The sequence below is a fragment of the Empidonax traillii genome, unplaced genomic scaffold (genome assembly GCF_003031625.1).
Source record: "Empidonax traillii isolate 1590-97213 ecotype Southwest subspecies unplaced genomic scaffold, ASM303162v1 scaffold22:size5013007, whole genome shotgun sequence".
In the NCBI taxonomy this organism is placed as follows: Eukaryota; Metazoa; Chordata; class Aves; order Passeriformes; family Tyrannidae; genus Empidonax; species Empidonax traillii.
Window position 1 is genome coordinate 3,330,100 of NW_020955215.1, and position 20,759 is coordinate 3,350,858.

Genomic DNA, 20,759 nt, shown 5'->3' on the forward strand with positions numbered 1-20,759 from the left:
TAAGTAATTACCTAATTGGAAGCTGCCATTGAAGATAAACAGGACACACAAACTGGACACATCCCTAATGTTTTTGGAAATGTTCCTACTGAGAAAAGCAGCAACTTCCTCTCTAGTCTTTACAGTCTTATCCTTAAATGGGAGACTTTTTGCTATTAGTTAACTAAATTTGGAATCTACTTGATGCCGATCAATTCTGATGGATAAATTAGGCTATTAGAATATAAATTTGATAGTAACTAAATTTGGAAGTGGTTCCAGCTGCCTGTGGAACACAGCCTCTCAAGGCTTTCTTCCAGTGTACTTTTTGGTTTTAATGTCACACAGCAGTAGTAATTAAGTGTGTATTATTAGTTAGAAGTTTTCAGAGCTAATTAGTGTTGAAACTTTCTATGACAGCCTCCATCATCTACTAGTGATGAAAACTCCAGGATGAGTTTGTTTCCTTCTTTTCAACAGGTGTCTTGGAGTTTTCAAACAAAACTGTGCAACTTCTCTTGTATATTTGTCTTCTTTTAATTAAAGGTCTCTGCCTTTTCAACATGGGAGAAAGAGCTGCACAAGATCGTGTTTGATCCTCGTTACTTGCTGCTCAACCCGAAAGAAAGGAAACAGGTAAAAAAGTCAAATTCACTCCCCATCCAGACACAGCTACTGCAGGTTTATCTGAATCCTCAGTCTGTTTTTGTTTCTGTGAACCCTCCAGACTAATCAGTGTTGAAAGGGATTTTTGTCATGATTAGGGTTTGTCTGGAAACGGAAGAAGCCAACAAGGGAAAGTGTTGATAGTTGTTTTATTTCCTGTGGTCAGAAGGTCTCATATTTTAATACAGTGAAAGTTTTACAGAGAGCTGCCAAAACCTGAATGAAATTGTGAGAGTCATCAATATCTCTTCAAAGTATTGACATAATGAATAATCCAGCTATTTATTTAAAAAAAAAAAAAGTGGTCGGGGGAAAGACTAAAGTGCATTTTTATTGTTAAGCAAATTCTCACTTCATCAGCTTTTCTTCAAGTGGATGTAGGGAAATGGAAAGCTTCAAGAACACAGGAAGTGTCTGAAACATGGGACCCAGGAAAATGTTACCTGGAATGTGTAAGGAACTTCTTCCCAGGTCTCAGATGATGTGTTAGGTACAGCACCTTGCATGTGCAGCAGCTTGGATCATTTGCATATTGAAATACAAAGAGTCCCTAACCCTTCTTTCTGCCTCGTCTGTGTTGGTTTTGTGGTAAGAGGAAAGGAAATAGGAGAGAAGGAAAAAGAAGTGGGATTTTTCCTCCCTCTTACCTAGAAGTTCTGTGTGTCACGTTTGGGTGTTTGCTGTGGGTGACTGGTGTTTCTGTAGGTGTTTGATCAGTATGTGAAAACCCGAGCAGAGGAAGAGCGCAAGGAGAAGAAAAATAAAATAATGCAGGCCAAGGAGGATTTCAAGAAAATGATGGAAGAAGCAAAGATTAATCCAAGGTAGGAGCTTCTTTGTGGTTTGTGTGCATAAGCTGTACTAGAATGCAGGATGTTGGGTTGTATTGGGTTGATTAACCTTGTTCAAAATGGGCAAAGAGGAGAAAAATCATCAGATACTGTTGAAATCTTCTTTTATGTGCTTGTATTCACTTAATCCATGAAATAATAGAACTTGTGATTTATGATGATTTACATATTTCTAATGATTTACATATTTCTAATGATTTACATATTTATAGTGATTTACATATTTCAAGTTGAAGAAATCCCCAGCATGCTGCCTGGATTGTGAGAAAGGCCTCAGGATCCACCACAAGTTTCTTTAATAACCCTGTTTCTTCTTCTCTGAGAAGTAGTAGGGAGGTTTCTTGGATTTGGAAGGGATAAAGGGATGTTTCTATGTTAATGATAATGATAATGATAATATGATAGAATGTTCTGGTTGCTTTAATGCAGCAATGATTACACACTCCTCAGATTCAGACCCACTGCAGTGATAAGAGCAAGGGGATGACAGTGAAAGTACAGTCAAGATTTTGTTTCTAGGATTGTTTATTTCACAGCTTCCTCACGTAGAGGTCATGAGATATGTGCTTATGTCACCAGATGAGCTCCAAAGCGTCCTCTTTCAGCATCTCTTGGCTCATCTGGCATTAATTCTTTTCCAGTGAAATAACAGCTCATTTCTTTCACTTCAGCTCAGATTTTTCCAGTGACTCATTTTGGAAATCCAGTGACGGTGTTAACTTTTAAATTGCTTCAGATCTGACTAATAACTCAGTAGCAGGCTGGAATAATGGAGGCATGGAAATGCTTTAAGAAACAGTTCTGTTGGCTTTAGTATCCTCAGCTTCCACCATATCTCCAATATGTCATGTTGGGACTGATTCTTTACCTGGTTATGGGCTGGGGTGGGAAAGAGAGTTCCAGCTGAAATACTGTCTTGTTTAATCTTATCCTTTGTCTTCTGGTTTCAGTGTTTGTCTAAAGATATTGCTGTACTTCTGTGAGTGCCAGACTGGTTTTTATCATCTATCTCAGTCCAACATGCTCAAGAGTTTGTGTTCCACTTCACTTGAGCAGCTCTTGTTCTTCAATCTAGCTGTACATTCACTTTCTAATCCTTTTGAATAAGCTACCAAATTCTCTTCTTGTTTCAATTTACCCTACAGCAACAGTAGGCTGGATTTTCCAAGTCTAATTATTTCCATGCTGTGATGAAAACATTCCTATGATTATAAGTGTCTCACGTATTCTTGGGGCCAGATTTGCATCAGAGCTTGGAAAAAGCACAGTAGTGATTTTTTTCCGAGGTAAGTGGCAGTACTGTACCTACTGCACAGATTGGAATCTGGCCCTGGAGGTGAGAGAACGGTCAGGGAAATGCTGTGGGATGATGGGTCAAAAGCCCAGTATTGTTGCCTCTGCCATAGTGTTTGAAGGGGTTTCAGCTCTGTGTGGTTTAAGCTCAGGCTCTGCATTGAAGGGGGAAGAATTGGTACAGCCAGTATTCTGTGGGGACTCCTGCCAAAGACTGGTTTTCCTGGTGAACTCTTAGCATGGTTTGGCTGCAAGTGAATGCACCTGAGGTTTTTGGTTTCACAGCTATGAAATACCTGGACAGACTGGTTGGTGGCTGAACTGCTAACCCACAGAAAAGAAGAGTTTTGTAGACAACTGAGTTTTTTTTCATTTCTTCTCCTTGGTTGCACTGTAGTCTCTCTCCGCACCTGCCCGTTCTGCAGGTGGCTCTATCTGAACAAACCAACCCACCCCTGTAAGTCTCTGACAGCACCTCTCATGTGAGTGCTGGCTCCTTTTATAGAGTTTATTGGTCAAGCAGCTCTGTAGTGAGACCATAGGATTTGCCTTTTGGGGATTTTTAAGTTGTGCTCTGGCATGTATTGCAGCAGAGGAAGTACTTCCCTGCTGAACCTGCCTCCCAGCCCAGACAGCTCTGCCAAATGAGTTCACTTGCCATTTTGTTGCAGAACTACTTTTAGTGAATTTGCAGCCAAGCATGCTAAAGACTCGAGATTCAAGGCAATTGAAAAGATGAAAGATCGAGAGGCCTTGTTTAATGAGTTTATCACAGCGGCAAGAAAGAAGGAGAAGGAAGACTCGAAGACCAGAGGAGAGAAGGTAAGGGGACTCTTGAGTTCCAGCAGTGTGAGTGGTGTGAATGAGATGGGACAGAGCCAGTGCTTGGCTTCCCTGAGCCTTCCCTGAGACACGGTCCTGCGCTTTCCTTGAGGTGTTACAGGCAGACACTTCAGGGGTGTCCCCCTGGTCTTTCTGAACTATTTCAAGTTTGCAGTTTTACTGATCTTTTAGAGTATCTAGAATTGATTTGTGTTTATTTGTGAAGCTGAGTTTGCTTAAATAATGACACTTTTTTTCATTTACCTGAGCAAATAATATTATTTTCTTAACCTGAGTAATGCTTGATTTTATTTTCTTTATCAAGTTCTATTATCCTGAAGCATGAAAAGGAAAAGGAGTCATGTCCTGTTTGGTTATAACCCCAGAGCTTGCCATTACCTTTGTGCTCCCTCAGTGGAGGCAGGCAGGACTTGAAATTCCCTGAGGGTACTGCAGTTAAATTTCAAACAGTTCCCATATCTTTCCTTTCCATCTCAAAACAGACACTTAGGGACTTTTTTAGTAAATAGATCTTATGTGTAAACTGCTGCTTATTAGATTTAAAGGTCAGCTATCACAGATTACTGAACTCCCAGTGTCACGTGCCTGCACTGCTGCTGGTGGGGAGCAGCTCTTCCCCCTGGAGAGAGGACATCAAATGGGGTCACCAAAACCTGGGGCCACTTACTGCCACGTCCCTGTGTGTGTGTGAGTGGAGGTCACCTCTGAAGGCCAATCATTTTGGATATTTGGAAGTCTGCAATGTTTATTTTGTAGTACGAAGTTATTGCAGGTTTCCCTACCTGGAATGCTTTTGGGAGAGAGAAGTGCTGGGGTACAAATTTTGGGACAATTTCATTCTTCAGAAAGCTTTGCATATTTTTAAAATCTGGATGCTCTGACCTAATTTTGTTCTGTACTCAATTTTCGCAAATGTTGCCTCATTGCTGCTGTCTTCAATAAATGATTGTGCTTTCAGAGGGGAACTGATGTAGTTCAAAACTAGATTTTACATACTGCATTTTGATTGTGAATATGGAATTTTAAAGCATTTTTGCAGCTTAATAGTTTAGTTGAAGACTTAAAAGAATAAATATTAGCTTGATTGTTGTTGCATGATTGTTCTAAAGTTGAAAAGTCTAAAGAAGAGAGATTGTATTTGTTTGCTTTGAATAATGTTTTTTTTTTCTCCAAAAGCCTTTTGTAACCATTTTATGTATTCTGTTTTATAACAAGTGGATAGACTTTACAGTTATGTGCTGTGCGGCCTGTCAATCAGTTCAGTCTGACAGCTGTCAATCACTGACACGCAAATATTATGGGATTCCCTAGTGAGGAAAGCATTGGTATCTCTGTGTGGTGACTTTAGCCTCCCGCAGTTCCGGTACTTTACATTTTTTTAGTTTTTTTCCTTGTGAAGTGATGAGAGTTGTACCTGCAATGTGTTAACTGCCAAAAAAAAAAAAAAAAAAAAAAAAAGAGACTTCTAAATACACCTGAAATGTTTTCAGCCTTATTTTCCTTTGATTTTGAAAGTGCTTAAGACATAAAAGAAAATTTAAGGCGTTTAACCTGAAGCTTTCTCAGTCTGTTGTAAAAGTCCAAAATCTTTATTTAGGGAGGATCAACTTCACAGAAATCTTTAATGTAAGGGTTTTAGATTACCTAATGTTTGATTTTTGCCTCATGGAGTTATGGCTTACAGGATGGGATGCAGCAGCCAGCTTTTCCAATGCCTGGTTTTATTCCTGTGCCTTCTTTGAGTGAGTAAATCTGATGCCAGCACTTCTTGGATGACAGAGAGAAGGAATATGGGGAAGTTTGGGGTATCAGGGAAGGGATTGTGGGCAGATTACGGTGACCAAGCTGATCCTATGCTGTCCCAGGACATGGTCTTGTTCCGTGTCCCAGGGACAAGCTGTGGCAGCAGATGAGCCTGACCTCCCACTTTACAGACTTGCTGGAATGTTGAGCTGCAGATGCCCTGCAGCCCCGTGCTGGTGGCTGTGTCCCCTGTCACCCACCCCGTGTCCAGAGCTCTGTGTGATACTCGACTTGGTCGAGCGAGTCCCTGTGTGCAGGCACATGGAACACACCATCCAGGGCTGGGATCTGAAAAGGTCATTCCTTGGTGAGATGTTTTAGGCTCAATTTTTTGAGACATTTTCACCTTCTTTTTTCTAAAATTAGAAATGATGTGGCAACACCTGTGCTGTGCACAGGGCACCTGAGTGAAGTGTAAGCTGTGCTTTAGAGCACTGAGGCCTGAAGTGCCTGCCCTTGGTTTTTTTTAGGGGATGGAATTCACTGTGCCCTCTTGATTCCTGTCCAGTCAGGGGCTGGAGAGGCCACAGCTGGTCCTGCTGGCAGCTGCACAACCAGGGAGGAGCTCCTGAGGGAATGAGGGGTGCCACTGGCAGCCACACTGCTGGGCAGGAGATCCCTGGAGACTGAGGGTTTGCTGTTGGTGGCTCCCACGGGAGCACCTTCCTGCAGCCTCTGGTGGTGGCCTCAGGTCATGGTTTGTGTGGCTGCTTGTGCCACAGTGCTCCCAGCAGTGTGGCAGGTGTGCAGTCATCCTGTGGAATACATCCATGCGCAGGTGATTTGTGCAGGAGCTTGGAGACACCCTTACCTTAGAGACTTCTGTGGTAACAGCTGGGAACTGTTTGGTTTCTAACTAATATTTCAAATGCCATGGCTTAGAAAGCTTCATATTTCAATACTGCATGCATGTTTTAAGATGTTTTGAAACAACATTCTTAATTTTACAATGAATAAACAGTTTGCTTAGCATTTTGTTGAGCTCCTGTAAGATAAAGCAATAGTGCTGTAGCTGTAGCACTACGTCCCACTGGCACTAACGGGCTTTTCTCTGATCTCTGCTTTACTGTCTTAGTCTCCTTTGGGATAGTAAAGAAAGAGCCTATAGAGCCTTATATGTTTATATGTTAATATTGTAAAGAACTAAAATTATTGGTGTGCAAGGCTGCAGACTGTCGGTGCTGATCCTCCTTCCGTTTCTGCGTTCTGTAGCTGAACACATTTTAGGGGATGGGGATGTGCCAGGTCTCTGGCAAGCCGGAGCCTGCTCTGTCCATCTGCTCCCCTCCCTGAGGAACCTCAGTGTTCTGCAGCTAAACTGCTTCTGCTGGTTTCCGTTTTTTAAGGGATGAGGAGGGGAGATAAGGAGCAAATAACCTGTGGCCAGTCCTCCCAGATCTGGGGTTTTTAATTCCTGTGCCATAAAGCCGGCTTTAGTTTGCATTCCGGCAGGGTGTGGGGAACTGTGGAGGCAGAACCCTTCTCCCTGCCTGCAGGGCCCTTGAGCATTCCCTGGCCCCTGGCGAGTGAGGTGACCCAGCCTCTCGCCTCTGCTCCGGGCAGGGGGAGGCTGAAGTGCCAAACCAGCCTGCCAGGGATACAGTGGTGACCAAGGATATAAAGTGCAGCAGGGACAGGGAGATCATCTGCCCCAGGAACCGAGATATCTAATAAAGGCACAGTAGTTGCTCTCACAACTGCTGGTTCTGGGAGTTGGGATGAAAATATGTTGCTGGTTGTGTTGAAATAAAACCTGCCATGACTGATCCTCTGCCAGCCCTTGCAATGGCTATTGTTGTGGACAGAGTGCTGGCATGCCATTTCCAATTGACAAAGTGGATTAAAATGTTTCCTTAAACTTTTATATAGATGTGCATGTCCATCCTAAATACTATTTACTTAATTATGTATTTTACTTAATTTTAGTGTGGGTAATTCTTTACTGGTTAGATCCATCTTAAGACATTGCTCTTTGTCGGCAGATCCGAGCATTCACCTCTGTTCATTGTACACCTGGAAGATAAATCCATAAATACTTGATTTCTCTAGAGCCCTGTTGCAAGCTTTATGGCTTCTGGAGTACTGATGTGCAAAATGCTATTATGCAGCTTCAGTAACTTGTTAATTTTATATATATATAAAAACTCAAAACCAAGCTTAAATTGGAGTAAAATAATAACTCTATTGGTGGGTTGTTCTTTAAAGAATAGAGTTCATCAAAGGTGTAGCAGATCATGTAAACGTATCTGCTTTGGCAAAATTGTCCCAAGGGACAGTGAATTTGGGCTGCAGTTATGGCTAAATTCAGGGTTTTAGTGATTTCTCTAAATTGCAATGGTATGTAATGTTAATATGCTCCCTCTGATGGAGGTAAGTCAACTCCTTTTTTCATAAGAGCAAACGGTGGGATGTCAAAGTGTCTTTCTCAAGTGTTGTCTTTGTTTCTGTCTGTACAACAGATCAAAATGGACTTCTTTGAGCTGCTGGCAAACCACCACCTGGACAGTCAGTCTCGCTGGAGCAAAGTGAAGGACAAAGTGGAGACTGACCCACGGTACAAGGCGGTGGACAGCTCCTCACAGAGGGAGGACCTGTTCAAGCAGTACATCGAGAAAATAGCCAAGGTCAGCAGGGAACACGGGCAGTGTGGCTGGGGGTGTGCTGAGGGCAGACTGATCCTTGCTGAACAGAATTCAATACAGAGTTACTGTGCTGGTACCCCAGCATGGCAGCCTGGAACTTATAAGTTCTGTCCCCGGTGGGGTGTGTGTGCATGCATACACATGATATCTGGGAGAATTTATCCCTCAGAGACTCCTGTGAAGCCACTGGTTGTAAAATTGGCTGTAAAACTTCAGAAACTACAGACAGAAACTTCAGAAACTACTGTCGATTACTTCCTAGGATAGGCAGGGTTTCCTTCGCTGTAATTTTCCCTATGAGCTTAGCTTCCTTCAGGGATGTGTTCATACATGGATCTTTCACTGTGTCTTCTCTCTTAATGCAGTATTCCTGCCTTTCTCTTCCAGACAAGTAATGGTTGAGTATGTAAAACTGGGCCAACAGTGATCACCCTGTCCCCCCTTATTCTGAGTTTGTTGCTGAACACAACGTGCTTCTGGGAATAGTTCTGTGACCAAACTTGCCTCTCTCACGTGTAAACCCTGTAATGCTTCAGCACAGCTCTTGAAGCAAAATTTTGTAATCCATGGATCCCAAATCCCTTTGAAGTATTTTGTTCCAAGCTGCCTTCAGTTTGATAACCCTTTAGTTCACTTGCCTGTCTAATGAAAGGTGTTGTGTTGCTTTTACTGAGGGAAAAGTTTGTTCCTGCATTTCAGAACTTAGATTCTGAGAAGGAGAAGGAGCTGGAGCGCCAGGCGCGGATCGAGGCGAGCCTGCGGGAGCGAGAGCGGGAGGTGCAGAAAGCGCGCTCGGAGCAGACCAAGGAGATCGATCGGGAGCGGGAGCAGCACAAGCGGGAAGAGGCCATACAGAACTTCAAAGCGCTGCTGTCAGACATGGTGAGGCACGGACAGGCCCCTCGGCTGGTCAGGGCAGGCTTGGGTTGGTGGTCCCTGTAAAAGCCTTTTGGCATTTGGAGCTCAGCTTATACAGAAGTGAAATCCCACTGAGGTTTTAGGCAGAGCTCCTGTTGTCTCTGGAAATAATAATCTTCAAGACTGCTTTTCCAAGCACTCTGGTGAACACAGGGTGTTATGCACAGAGGAGAGAATGCTGGAATTTTCTGGTTTTGAGATTGCTCAGCCAGGTCAGTGGGGTGTCTCTGTTTGCTTCAAACCGATGCAGAGAGATTCCTTCTGCCACTGCCAGCTCAGTGTTCGTGGGACGCCTGCTGCAGTCTCCTCTTAAAAGCTGGAGGGGTTATCTTTCATTTTAACCTTAACTTCAAACAAATAATAAAAAAACGAGGATGTAAGAATTATCAATGAACTTCAGAAAAACTGGTTTAAAAGCGAATCATCTCTGGCTCAGGTGCGCTCTTCAGACGTGTCCTGGTCTGACACCAGGAGGACCCTGCGCAAAGATCACCGCTGGGAGTCGGGGTCCCTGCTCGAGAGAGAGGAGAAAGAGAAGCTCTTCAACGAACACATCGAGGCACTTACCAAAAAGAAGAGGGAACACTTCAGGCAACTTCTGGATGAAACTTCAGCGGTAAGAGCTGTTGATGTTCAAGCTGAAAATCTTTGCAGCCCATTGGGGTTTCTCTTTTTGTGTTTTTCTGTCCCACAGTCTGACTGGTTTTATTTCCAGGGCCCCTTTGTTTCACCACTCTCTTTTCTCATTCATAACAAAATCTGTGCATTATGTTTCCATTCCTGTTTATCTGGAGTGCCATTTTGGACATACAGTTCATTTTCATATAAATTTCTAATCTCAGTGATCTTTTCATCTTTTCATTTCTTCAGCACTGAGTTATTTGGTACTCTTTATTGTCTGACTTCTGGCTCTTTCAGATATCCAGGGTGTTTGCTTTAGTGACCATCAGTATAGTCTCACTCAGTTCATCTGTTTTGATGTCCTGCTTTCTCTTGTGCTGCCAAACATGAATTTTTACCTGCTCATGCTGTGGAATCCATCCCTGATTTTGTGCACTGGGGGTTTGGCGAGGTTTGCTTTCTTTTAGTTCTGTGCCAACTTCAGGCAGCTTTCATTTAACCTGGAAGTTTTTACCTAATTTTTAATGCATTAGTTAATTTAGTTTAGAGTTTTAGAAGTAAATGATATTTGGAGGACCTTGACATGAAAATGCCATCTCAAAATACAAAAGGAAAGGCAGTATATACAATCAACTAGTTAAAAATACCAGTGTAATAGTTATGAATAAGCAAACCCCAACACTTAAATACAGCAGCAACTTTCTCAGTGGACTTGGGAGATACTTAAAGGCTTCAGCTGTAGCAGTGTTTGCATTCTGTATCCTTAGAATCTAATTTTCTTTTAATTTAACTATTTTTGCTTCTTTTGAAAGATAACTTTAACGTCAACATGGAAGGAAGTGAAAAAAATCATTAAAGAAGATCCAAGGTGCATTAAATTCTCTTCGAGTGACAGGGTAAGTGGTTTGTGGTGTTCTTGCTGACTTCCAGGGTGGTGCAGGGTACGGAGAAGTGAGCTGGTGGCTGCTGCACTGGGCTGTGCTCCGTGTGAATGCAGGTGTTAGTAGTTACATACAATTTGTGGAAAATGAAAAATTTAAAAGATAGGGAAAAGTGTCATTAACATGTAATTATTGCTGGTGTTCAGTTGCAGGAAGTACTGGAGCTGCATTCAGTGATTTGATTTTCTTTTATGTTCCAGAAAAAGCAAAGGGAGTTTGAGGAATACATCCGAGACAAATACATCACTGCCAAAGCTGACTTCCGGACGCTGCTCAAAGAGACCAAATTCATCACCTACAGGTGGGGAGTGTGATGCCAGCGCAGGACTCAGCTTTTTTTGTGCTTTGCCGTATAAAAAGCAGCAAAATGATGTGTAATTTGATAAAGAAGTTGATGTCTAAGTTACTTGAGTCTTTCATGGCCCTTAATTAACGCGGCACAAGTGTAGGCAATGAGCCTTTGTCTCCTGTGCCCAGAGCACTCCTACCTGCCTAGTCCCAACCTAATGTGGCGACTTTCTAGCTCAGAAAAAGGCCAGGTCCTTGCACCCTTCCCTGCCTGGCCTTTCCATTGACTCCCTGTGCTTCCTTATGGTGGGGCTGCTTCCCTGAGCCCAGGCAGGGGGATCCCGGTTTCCCGGGCTGCACTCCAGTGGTAATTCTCTCGCTTGCTTTCAGATCCAAAAAGCTGATCCAGGAGTCCGATCAGCACCTGAAGGACGTGGAGAAGATCCTGCAGAACGACAAGCGGTACCTGGTGCTGGACTGTGTGCCGGAGGAGCGGCGCAAGCTCATCGTGTCCTACGTGGATGACCTGGACCGGCGCGGGCCGCCCCCGCCCCCCACCGCCTCCGAGCCCACGCGGAGAACCACGAAATAGTTACGGAATGCTCCTAATCCAAGGGTGTCTGTTAAATCCAAATGCTTGCATGAGCCATCTGTCAGGTTACACACATCCATTGCCGTGAATATATTCAAACATCTGAGGAGCAGAGGCAGGAGCAGCTTTTGTGAACATAAAATGGTCTCTGGGGAGGGAAACAACAACAAAGCCCCACGTTTAAAGGTATTTATGAGTTAATTGGGGCATGACTGACAAATCCCAAGGTGTGGGGCTGTTTGGTGACTGCGGGTCTTGGGGTGGGGTGTGTGAGGTGTGGATGTCTGGTACATGGGGCTTTCCTCTCGGCACTGTCATACATGTGAGTCCCAAGGGTGATCACGTCGTGGTTTGAGCGTGTCCTACGTGTGTGCCACAAGCTGCCTCATGGTTCCTGCAGTCCCTGGCTGAGGAGGTGACATGCTCTGATTGCTTAAATTATTGATCACTGACAGCCTGCCCTGGAAACACCAGTCCCAGTTCTCTGCTTCCACCCTTGGGAATGGAACTAAATCCATTAAAGCCAGGGTTAGAGCTGAGCAGAGAGTTGGGACTCAGAGACCAACGCAGGTTTGTTCACAGACTGCTCTGTTCCTGCCCCCAGCCATCAATTAGCAGCAGTCAGGTTGCTCTGCCCAAGTGAAGATCTGTCTAATAACTTTTGCTCGAAGCTGGAAACACTTGGTGCATCCCAGAGGTGACCGAGCAGGCCAGGACGGTTGTATAAACACATTTTTATTTACGATAAAGTGATCTTTACATACTCTGGATTAGACTGTGGATTCCCTCTCTGGGCAATTCTTGTAAACTATACTCCTGTTTTGAATGTTAAACTTGTGTTTCTAAAGTTTAATTTTGAAAATGTTGGGATTGTTCAGTTTATGTATTTGAACTACAATAAACCAACCCTTTTTATATATGGATTGTACAGGCCTAATCCCGATTTCTGTTGAATTTTGCTGGACTTGTGAATTTATGAGTAAAGCAAACAACTGAAGTGATACTGCCTACATTCTTGGCTGTTTGGCAGAGCAGGGTCTGTGGCACTGAGCAGTGTGGGGTCAGTGTGCGGGCAAAGGGGGTAAGCAGAATTAAACTCTACTTCTTTCACCTGTTGCTTAAACATGAGCTGGCAGGGCTGGCAGAGCCAAAGTTTCCTTCTGCTGCTTCTGTGTCTGATGTGGGTCTCTTCCCCTGGCCAAGGGCTGGGGAAGGAGCCCCTTCTTCCCTGTGAAAGTGATTTTTTGTCAGCAGTTGGTGTTGGTGGCCAGGGGTGGGACTTACGTCACAGGCTGAACATCAAGAGAGAAGGGTTGTTGTTTCACAAAGATTGGGACAGCCTGGAGGGATTTGTGCTGCTGACAGTGGAACATGGGAATGGGATTTCCTCTCACTTGGTGTGGCCCGGCAGGAAGCCGTGTGTGTCTTATGGCTGTTTTAGAACATGGTTAACTTGTTCATTAAATGAATAAGATGGCTATTAATTTTAATTGATCTGGTTTATGGAGACCAGATGTTCATTAACATTTATCTGCTTATTCTGGGGATAAAGCAATCACACCCACAGGCCGGGCTGGGGGTGCTGCTGCTGGAGGATGTGTGGGTGATGTGTGACACCACAGAGCTGGTATCCCCTGGCAGCCTTTCAGACAGGATCCCCTGTGTCCCCAAAGGCAGGGACAGCCTGGGGGAACCTCATTCAGAGAGAAGGTTGGGTTTAAAGAGTGCTGACAAATTTCCTAGCACCATTTCCTTCCCAGCCCAGCCCAGCAGCTCCCCTGCCTGGTCCTGCCCACGGGCTGCTGCTGTGGCCAAGCACTCAGAGCAGGGCAGAGGTGAAATCCAAGCAAGCTTGAAGAAGGGAAAAGAAATTCCATTTTTGAAAAGCTGGACTCACTTCTGCCTTGTGGAGCAACCAGGCTCAGCAACCCAGGACATGCTGCACCCCACAGAGCAGAGCCAGGGCTGAATCTCTGCTGCTTCAACGGATTAATGTCCTGTAGTTAATGTGGAGGTAAACGAGAGTCTGAGGAACATGTCCCTGACAGCACAGTCTGTGCCCTGCAACTGCTAATTAAAGGCTGCTGTTTAAATTCATCATCAGGAACAGCCCAGAATTAGGACAGCGATCGCAGGGAGGAGCAGCAGCTCCTTGCAGGGCTGTGAGTACTGAGGTTCGTGCTGTTGCAGTGGGGGAGGTCTGGGTGCTCCCACTCCCCATGTTCCACAGGGCCCCACATCCCACACCCTCAGAGGGACCTAGAGAATCCCTGGGGTCTTGGGGACCCCCCATCCATCCCTCATCAGCACAGGACTGGCAGCCACTCTTGGACCCTGCAGAGCCACAGTTCCCGCCGCAAAAGAGGCACAACAGGCAGCGACTCCACACAGACACGTTTGGGACAACTTTACTTCTGACACCACAGTGTCTCCTCACAGAACCAAAAATGAGAGTTTTCTTAAAAAATGGTTCATTTACTCTGGCTATTTTATTTTATCATTTTGTTTTTAAAAAAAATGTTACTCCTGAAAGCCATCCCTTGGAATAAATCCATAAGCCAGTGCACTTTGTTTTTGCCTTGGGATGGCTCCTCCGAAGGTGGTGCGGGGGGCCGGGGCGTCCCAGCAGCTCCGCACTCCGAGGGGTCCCTGCGGCCGCCCAGCTCCTGGTTTTCCACACAGTCCGTGTGCTCCGTGGGTGTGCAGCAGTTCATCTCCCTGGTCGGGACACTCCAGGATCCTCGCAGAGAGGCTGTCCGGGAGGCACCTGGCCCTCGGTGAGCCGTGTCCCAGTCCCTCCAGGCGATGGGTGCTGGGGGTGCCCACTGCCCCCACAGGAGGGATGGCAGCAGGGTTGCCCCTGCAGAGCCACTGCCGAAGTGACGGTGTTGGATTTTGTAATTGACTTCATTTATTCATTTGCTGCTTGCTGCAGGAGCAGTTTTCTGGTTTATGGAAAATCCAGTCGTTCTTTTTTTTTTTTTTTTAATTGAACAGTTGCTCAAGTAAAAGAGGGACCTGACCAATCTGTAGAGTAGAAAGAGGCAGCCTCGCCATGCAAAGAGAAAGAGTTATTGGTTTTATTATTATTATCACTGTTATTATAATGTAGGACTGCAGACAGCCTCTCTCTGACACAGTCAGGGGCTAACAGCAATATACGGTTGGATTCTTCTTTAGAAGGTCATAAATTAGCAACTTATACTTTATCTTTAAAAAAATTGAATAAATAAATAAATTAATTAAAAAAGAGAGAGAGAGAGAAGGAAAGAGAGAGAGTCAGTCATGACATGCAAGAGCTCACAACAGAATGAGGAAAATGACCAAAGCAAAGCCCAGAACTGCAGCAGAGCCCAGGGTCGGTTTGGTTTGCGATCAATGCAGGTCGGAAGCATTGTTTATAAAGGTATTTCATATACCAAAGAAGGCACCACAGTATCTACAAAGCCAAATCCTCAGGAGGGGTCTGGGGGTGAGGGGGCAGCCTGGCTGGAGCAGACACATCTGAGGGTGCAGCACATCCCCCCCCTTAAGCTCATCCATCGCAAAACAACTTTTCCATTTTACGTTTGGTTTTGCTGTCTCTGTTGTTAAAACACAAAGTAATTGTAATAAAAAGACAAATGTGGAAAATGGCGAAGGGAGGCGGCGTTCCAATCTTCAACACAACAGGTGGAATATTTCTGGGATCAAGTTTAAAACAATTGGAGTGGGACCACTGTCACCAGAGCTGCCCAGGGGTCACGGTGTGTTAGGCCCACACCCTCCTCCCCAGCCAACAGCCCCCCCCTGCATCACCCCCTTGGCCATCGGTGGAGAGTCACTGCCACCCCACCACTGCCTGGGGACATGGGATAGCTGGGCCTGACACTCCCAACCACGTCTCAGCTCTCCCTATGCAAATCTGGTGTCTTGTGGGGTGCCCCCCGTGGCCCTGGGCCGGGGTGCCCCAGTGCTCCTCTGCGTAACCGCGATCTGCAGAGCAGGAACTGAACAAAGAACAGGAAGGAAAGGAAAGGAAAAAAAAAAAGAAAGAAAGAAAAGAAACAGTTGAAACCATGTGTTTACTGTTATCAGTACATGAGACTCCTAAAGAACACCTGGTCCTCCTAGTTAACCTTGTCCTGGAATATGTACAGGTTGTTCGTGGCTGCCACAGCAATGATGTTCTCGGAGGGGTGCCAAGCTGTGTGCAGGATCTTTTTGCTAAAGTCCAGACTGTCCACGCTGATCTCGTCTTTCCTGCGCTTGCCACCCACGCAGACCTTGCGGGGCTTGAGGATGGCGCGGGGTTTGCTGTTCTCCCGCGACGCCTCCAGCGTCACGTCACGCTTGGTGTTGCGGTCGAACATGCGGAAGAAGTTGTTGTAGGAGCCGGTCATGATGACACTGTGAGGGGGAAGGACAGATTATTTTCACACCTTTTCAGAGGAAAACTGCTGGTGACCAAGAGGCAGACTGAACATTCAGAGGCTTAATGAGATTTGGTAAGAGCTGGAATTTGGCTCAGGCCCAGCCGTGCCTCGTCAGCTCGTTCTGATGGCTCAGACAAAAAAATCTGCCAGCCCTGCCAGGCCAGCCAGCCTCACATGCTTCCTGCTGCCTGGCTCAGTGTGAGTCACACCTGGATACTCGTCATCCCCAGATTTTGGCACTCTGGAGCTAAACCTATCACCACCCTTCTGCAGCTGTGGGAGACGGAGCTGATCCCATCCAGTAGAGAGCGGGACTCACAGACAACCCCAGCAAGACTCACATACAGGGTGCAGGTGCAGGTGGTCCCTGTTGCACCTCTCCAGATCCTGCACCCAGCCAAAGGCCGGGGAAGGGGCTGCCAGGGTCTGTGGAACCCATCAGCCCACCCCAAATGGAGCATCCCTGGGCTGGACACAGCCCCACCGCCGCACGCTCACCTGTCAGACCCGTTCCAGACGCACTCGAACTTGTCGAAGATGCAGTCGTTCTCATAGAGCGAGCAGAGCTTGCTCCGCAGGTAGTCATGGACCTGCCAGCAGGAGGGATGGGATGAGCTCCCCACACTGACCAGCAGACCCAGCCCTGTGCTCACTGGGAGCTGATGGACCCAGCCCAGCCCAGCCCAGCTGAGCTGTCAGCATTGGGCACTGCCTGGCACCCTGTGCCCTGCCACAGCCACCCTTCTCCTGTAAAAACCTTCAGCCACACTCCTCATATGGCTTGGACGGCACCGGCCAGTGACAGGGGATGTCCCCTGGCAGAGGGTGGCAGGGACAGGGCTATTGCTCTGCACAAGGCCTCCCACCTGGCTGTCCCAGCCACCAGCACCTGAGTTTCCCCTCCTTACCCATCCCCAGCCTGGGGATGTGCTAACAGCTCACCTGGCCACTCCAGGCCATATCTAACAACTCTTCATTTGCTTTCCACCATCTAAAGGCACAAAGCTCCCACTCAGCAGGTGTGTACCTGCCACTCCTAACGCCAGCCCAGGCCATGGCTCAGGAAGGACCTCAGTGGGTGTCCCACCGGTGCAGGTGTCCAGCAGTGCCACACTCACCTGGTAGGTCTCGATGGGCCGGTTCTCCATGTTCAAGTCCCACACCTTGACAGTGAGGTAGTCCCGGGTCATGATGTACCTCCCACTGTGGCTGAATTTGACATCAGAGATTGAGGAGATGATCTCAGAAAAAAATGACCGGTTACTCGGGTCTTCGGGCTCTTCAAAAACTGTGGAAGAGGAAAGGACAAGTCCTGGCATCAACCAAGGCAGGAGCTCCCTGATCCCAGGCCAGGGACCTGCCACCCCTTCCCAGCACTCCCTCCTGGGAGGGAAGTGGGCATCCCAGGAGCTATACTGCTGTACACAGGAAGGATCAGTGGAGACTGATCCTACAGATAGCCCAGGAGACTGGGCCCCTGGCACAGCACCTCTGCTCTCCAGGAATTGGCAGGCAGCATAACTGACATCAATGTAAATATATTATAGTCACTGCAACCTCCATATTTGATCTGATCAGTCTTTGAATAAATCACAGATTGAAGGAGACCAATAAAGTTCCAAATTAAATATATTTTACAGATTTGATTCCAAAGTGATATCAGTGCCCTGACCAGGGTCCCAGCACACACACAGGCAATGCCAGAGGTCCCAGCACACACAAGGGGTGGTGCTGCCCAGTCCCGAGTGGGTCTGTGAACCAAAGCCGGCAGCCAGGCAGGGCAGGGGCTTGGGGCAGCTATTTTTGCTTCAAGCTGAAGGCTTTTGTGTGGCTTTGCTCCTGCTGCAGAAGCAGATCTGGGCTGCTGAGCTCATGGAAAGGATTTCTGAGCACTAATTCTCTCTTACACAACGAACCTATTTTCTCTGGCACCGAGCGGGCGCTGCCCTGCCCGCTCCGGCTCCCTCTGCCAGCCCTCCCTCCTTCCCCAGCCCCCTCTCTGTGGCGACCTGACCGAACCCTGAGATGGCCCCGAAGGGCTGCACGGTGATCCTGCTCCTCGGGGGACCGACAGCCTTTCCATCCCGTGCCTGGGCAGCAGCAGCAGTGCCCAGTCTGGCTGGGGCTCCCCCAAAGGCAGCAGTGCCAGCTCACGGACGGGGAGGGGAGGAGGGATTGTGGCAGGGACACTCCTGCAATGCTGGAGGGTGAAGCTGCAGCTGTGAGCTGCCTGATCACAGCAGCTTCTTATTTCTACCCAAAGCTGGAGTTGCTTTCAGCAAAGAACAACCGTTCAGCAGCGCTGCAGCAGCACAGTCAGCAGGGCGGGTCCCGAGGGAAGGGGGCTGTGCCTTGAGCCTGTGGTTCAGAAGCTTGGCAGGTACAATCACAGGTAGCTCCTTAAAGTGGAAAGCCCGATACCTTTTGCTACACAGAAATAACTGTAGAACCCCCAGTGGGGCTTTACCTCGCTTTCCACATCCTTTCCAAAAAGGATTGCTTTTGCTGGCATTACCAGCTGCTCCTGGGATCCCAGTCTCCCCTCTGGCTTGCCGTGATGCTTCAGATAATGCACATGATTCCTGTGTGCCTGGTGAGCCAGGGCAGGTATCCCCTCACAGGGCCACTGCCCTTCTGAGTGCTACAGCACATGGTTTTCACAGTGTCCCCACAGAGAAGACATTCCTATCAGCTCCTCACATCCCCACGGAGTGTGTATTCTATCAAAGCTGCTGTTCCCTCAGGCCAGCTCTGCACCAGGGGTAACACAGATGTCACAGAGAAGCTTCAAATAATGTGGGCAAACAAACCTTAATAAGAGAAGCACCAAGTCAGAGCTGCCCCAAGCAGTGACTTCACCATCTACATAAACCTGACGGGATGTGCAGAGCAGTTTTATTAAATATTGACAGTTATTAAATGTCTCCGTTGGAGGATTTGCTCCGAAAGCCAATGTTGCTTTTCATTTTGAACTTTGATGAACTGTCTCAATTTCGACTCCCACATCTGCTGAACCACAATTGACTGCAGCTGATGCTTCGGAGGGATGGAGGGGAATCAATCAGGAGATGTCACGGGAGAGGTCACACTGAGCGGGATGCACCACGGCCAGAGGTGCTGAGGGCTGGTGGGACCAGGCAGTCAAACAAAGGGAAATGTTGGGGGCTTCTGCCGCTGAAGTGTCAGGAAAATGAATTTTGTTTGCTCCTTAATTGTATTACGATTTTCAGGTGGGAACTACTGCTGTCAGACAGTGAGCCATGGCTGGGAAATGCAGGGACAGATCAGGTGTGTTTTCCTCAGCATTTGGGAAAACTGCCATTCAGTATTTCCCAAACTACCACCAGCGATGTGAGCTTTCCTCTGTCTGCTTTACCCGGGTTTAAAACAGGTATTGGACAGCAACTGTGGCTCAGGAGCCCAGAAGCAGCAGCTGGGGTGTAATTCCCTACCACACCAGGAGACCTAAACCCAAACACAGCCAGGGGCTTGCTGGAGGCAGGTTGTTAGCGGGGGGCTGCAGTCAGCTGTACCCAGTTTGTGCATCTTGTCCTTGCAACCTGATCTCCTTAATTTCCCATGGGATACTGGCCACCTTCTGAAGCAAACTCCCACAAGAAGAGGAGACACAGCGGTTTGGCTGCCCAGGGAGGTAGCACAGCAGCCCAGGGCTCTCCCACACCTCTTTGTCCTAAGGCAGGTACCAAACCCCTTCAGTCTGTCCCACCTCTGTGTCTGACTTCCCTCACTGTGCCCAGCACAGGATTGCCTTCCAGGAGCTGCCAGGGCACAAGGAGCAGCAGCAGGTATTTGCCAGCTCACCCATGAATACCATGGTGTTTTGTCTACGTTCCACTGAGCAGTTGTTGACAAGGAGAATATTCCCAGTAAGCACCACCTGACACATGCAGGCTGAGCCAGGACTGACTGCACTGGACACAGCAGCTCACCTATCCCTACTATCACTTTACGCTGAACTTCAAGGGGGCTTTTCTGCCCCTCCTGACCCCTGTGGCATCAACCACAGCTGACAAAAAGACCCGTGGCTGTTTGGACAAACAGCCTGAAGGAATACAGTGATCCCTGTCTCTGGAATTGACAGCTCAGTAGTTGCTGTGCACTGACATTCCTGCAGCCCTTTGGTCCCAAAACATCACCACGGTGATTTTAACCTCCTCCCCAGAAACTGTGGAGCCAGGACACAGGGGAAGCTGCTCCTCTTGGGGACAGGCAGGATGTGTGAGGGTGGGTGGCCATGGGGGACTGGAGCCTGGCACACCAGGGGGAGAAGGAGACAAGGCAGTAGGGCAGACCCAAACCCAGGTGGGTCTCCACACTCCCTTTTTGGTGCTCCTTTAACCCAAGGGGCCCCGCACTCACACTTGGCGTGGCGGTCGCAGAGGGCAGCGGTGCGCATGTCACACAGCCGGATGGTGCCTTTGCTGCTGCTGTACACGAAGGTGTTGCAGTGGTGCGGGTGGAACTCTGCGGCCGTGATCACCTCCGTCAGCTCCTCCATGTTGGCTGGCTTGATGTCCACGATGTCTGGCAGGGCGAGTCAAGGAGCCCACACGGCCCAGCCCAAATCCCACTCCTCCCGTGGGGTCTCCTCCTGTTCTGCTCCTGCTGACGTCTCTGGGCACGGGGGCTTCCCCTCACCCCAGGCAAATTGGGCGTTCCTGGCAGGCAGCACCATCCTGGGGAAAAGCTGCAGCACAGAGCGAGCCCAGCCCCCACCAGCACAGGGGAGAGCCAACATCCAACAATGTTTTCTCTTCAGCTGGGAACCCCAGCTCTGGAACCACAGCCAGGAGACCCTCTGTGGGGCACGAGACCTGATCTGTCCTTACACCCCAGGCCAGAGTAAACATCTTTTATTGCAGCTTGGGAGCTCAAAATCAGGGCAC

The 20,759-nt window shown here is 47.6% G+C and overlaps 2 protein-coding genes across 9 annotated transcripts in view; one reads left to right on the forward strand and one right to left on the reverse strand.

The window, feature by feature from the left end:
• The window catches only part of TCERG1 (transcription elongation regulator 1), a 29,619-nt gene extending 17,181 nt beyond the window's left edge, over nucleotides 1-12,438 (forward strand). For all 7 annotated transcript variants that reach the window (XM_027902279.1, XM_027902287.1, XM_027902309.1 and 4 more), the window contains 9 exons: nucleotides 526-615; nucleotides 1,351-1,469; nucleotides 3,461-3,611; nucleotides 7,895-8,059; nucleotides 8,777-8,959; nucleotides 9,432-9,611; nucleotides 10,429-10,512; nucleotides 10,758-10,858; nucleotides 11,236-12,438. In XM_027902279.1, coding sequence (XP_027758080.1) covers nucleotides 526-615; nucleotides 1,351-1,469; nucleotides 3,461-3,611; nucleotides 7,895-8,059; nucleotides 8,777-8,959; nucleotides 9,432-9,611; nucleotides 10,429-10,512; nucleotides 10,758-10,858; nucleotides 11,236-11,437 — 1,275 coding nt within the window. In that variant the 3' untranslated portion in view covers nucleotides 11,438-12,438. The remainder of the gene's footprint in view (nucleotides 1-525; nucleotides 616-1,350; nucleotides 1,470-3,460; nucleotides 3,612-7,894; nucleotides 8,060-8,776; nucleotides 8,960-9,431; nucleotides 9,612-10,428; nucleotides 10,513-10,757; nucleotides 10,859-11,235) is intronic.
• Nucleotides 12,439-13,829: 1,391 nt separating this feature from the next.
• The window catches only part of PPP2R2B (protein phosphatase 2 regulatory subunit Bbeta), a 66,313-nt gene continuing 59,383 nt past the window's right edge, over nucleotides 13,830-20,759 (reverse strand). For both annotated transcript variants that reach the window (XM_027902341.1, XM_027902349.1), the window contains 4 exons: nucleotides 20,233-20,397; nucleotides 16,971-17,140; nucleotides 16,351-16,442; nucleotides 13,830-15,826 (listed from right to left, as the gene is read on the reverse strand). In XM_027902341.1, the coding sequence (XP_027758142.1) occupies nucleotides 15,547-15,826; nucleotides 16,351-16,442; nucleotides 16,971-17,140; nucleotides 20,233-20,397 (707 nt within the window). In that variant the 3' untranslated portion in view covers nucleotides 13,830-15,546. The remainder of the gene's footprint in view (nucleotides 15,827-16,350; nucleotides 16,443-16,970; nucleotides 17,141-20,232; nucleotides 20,398-20,759) is intronic.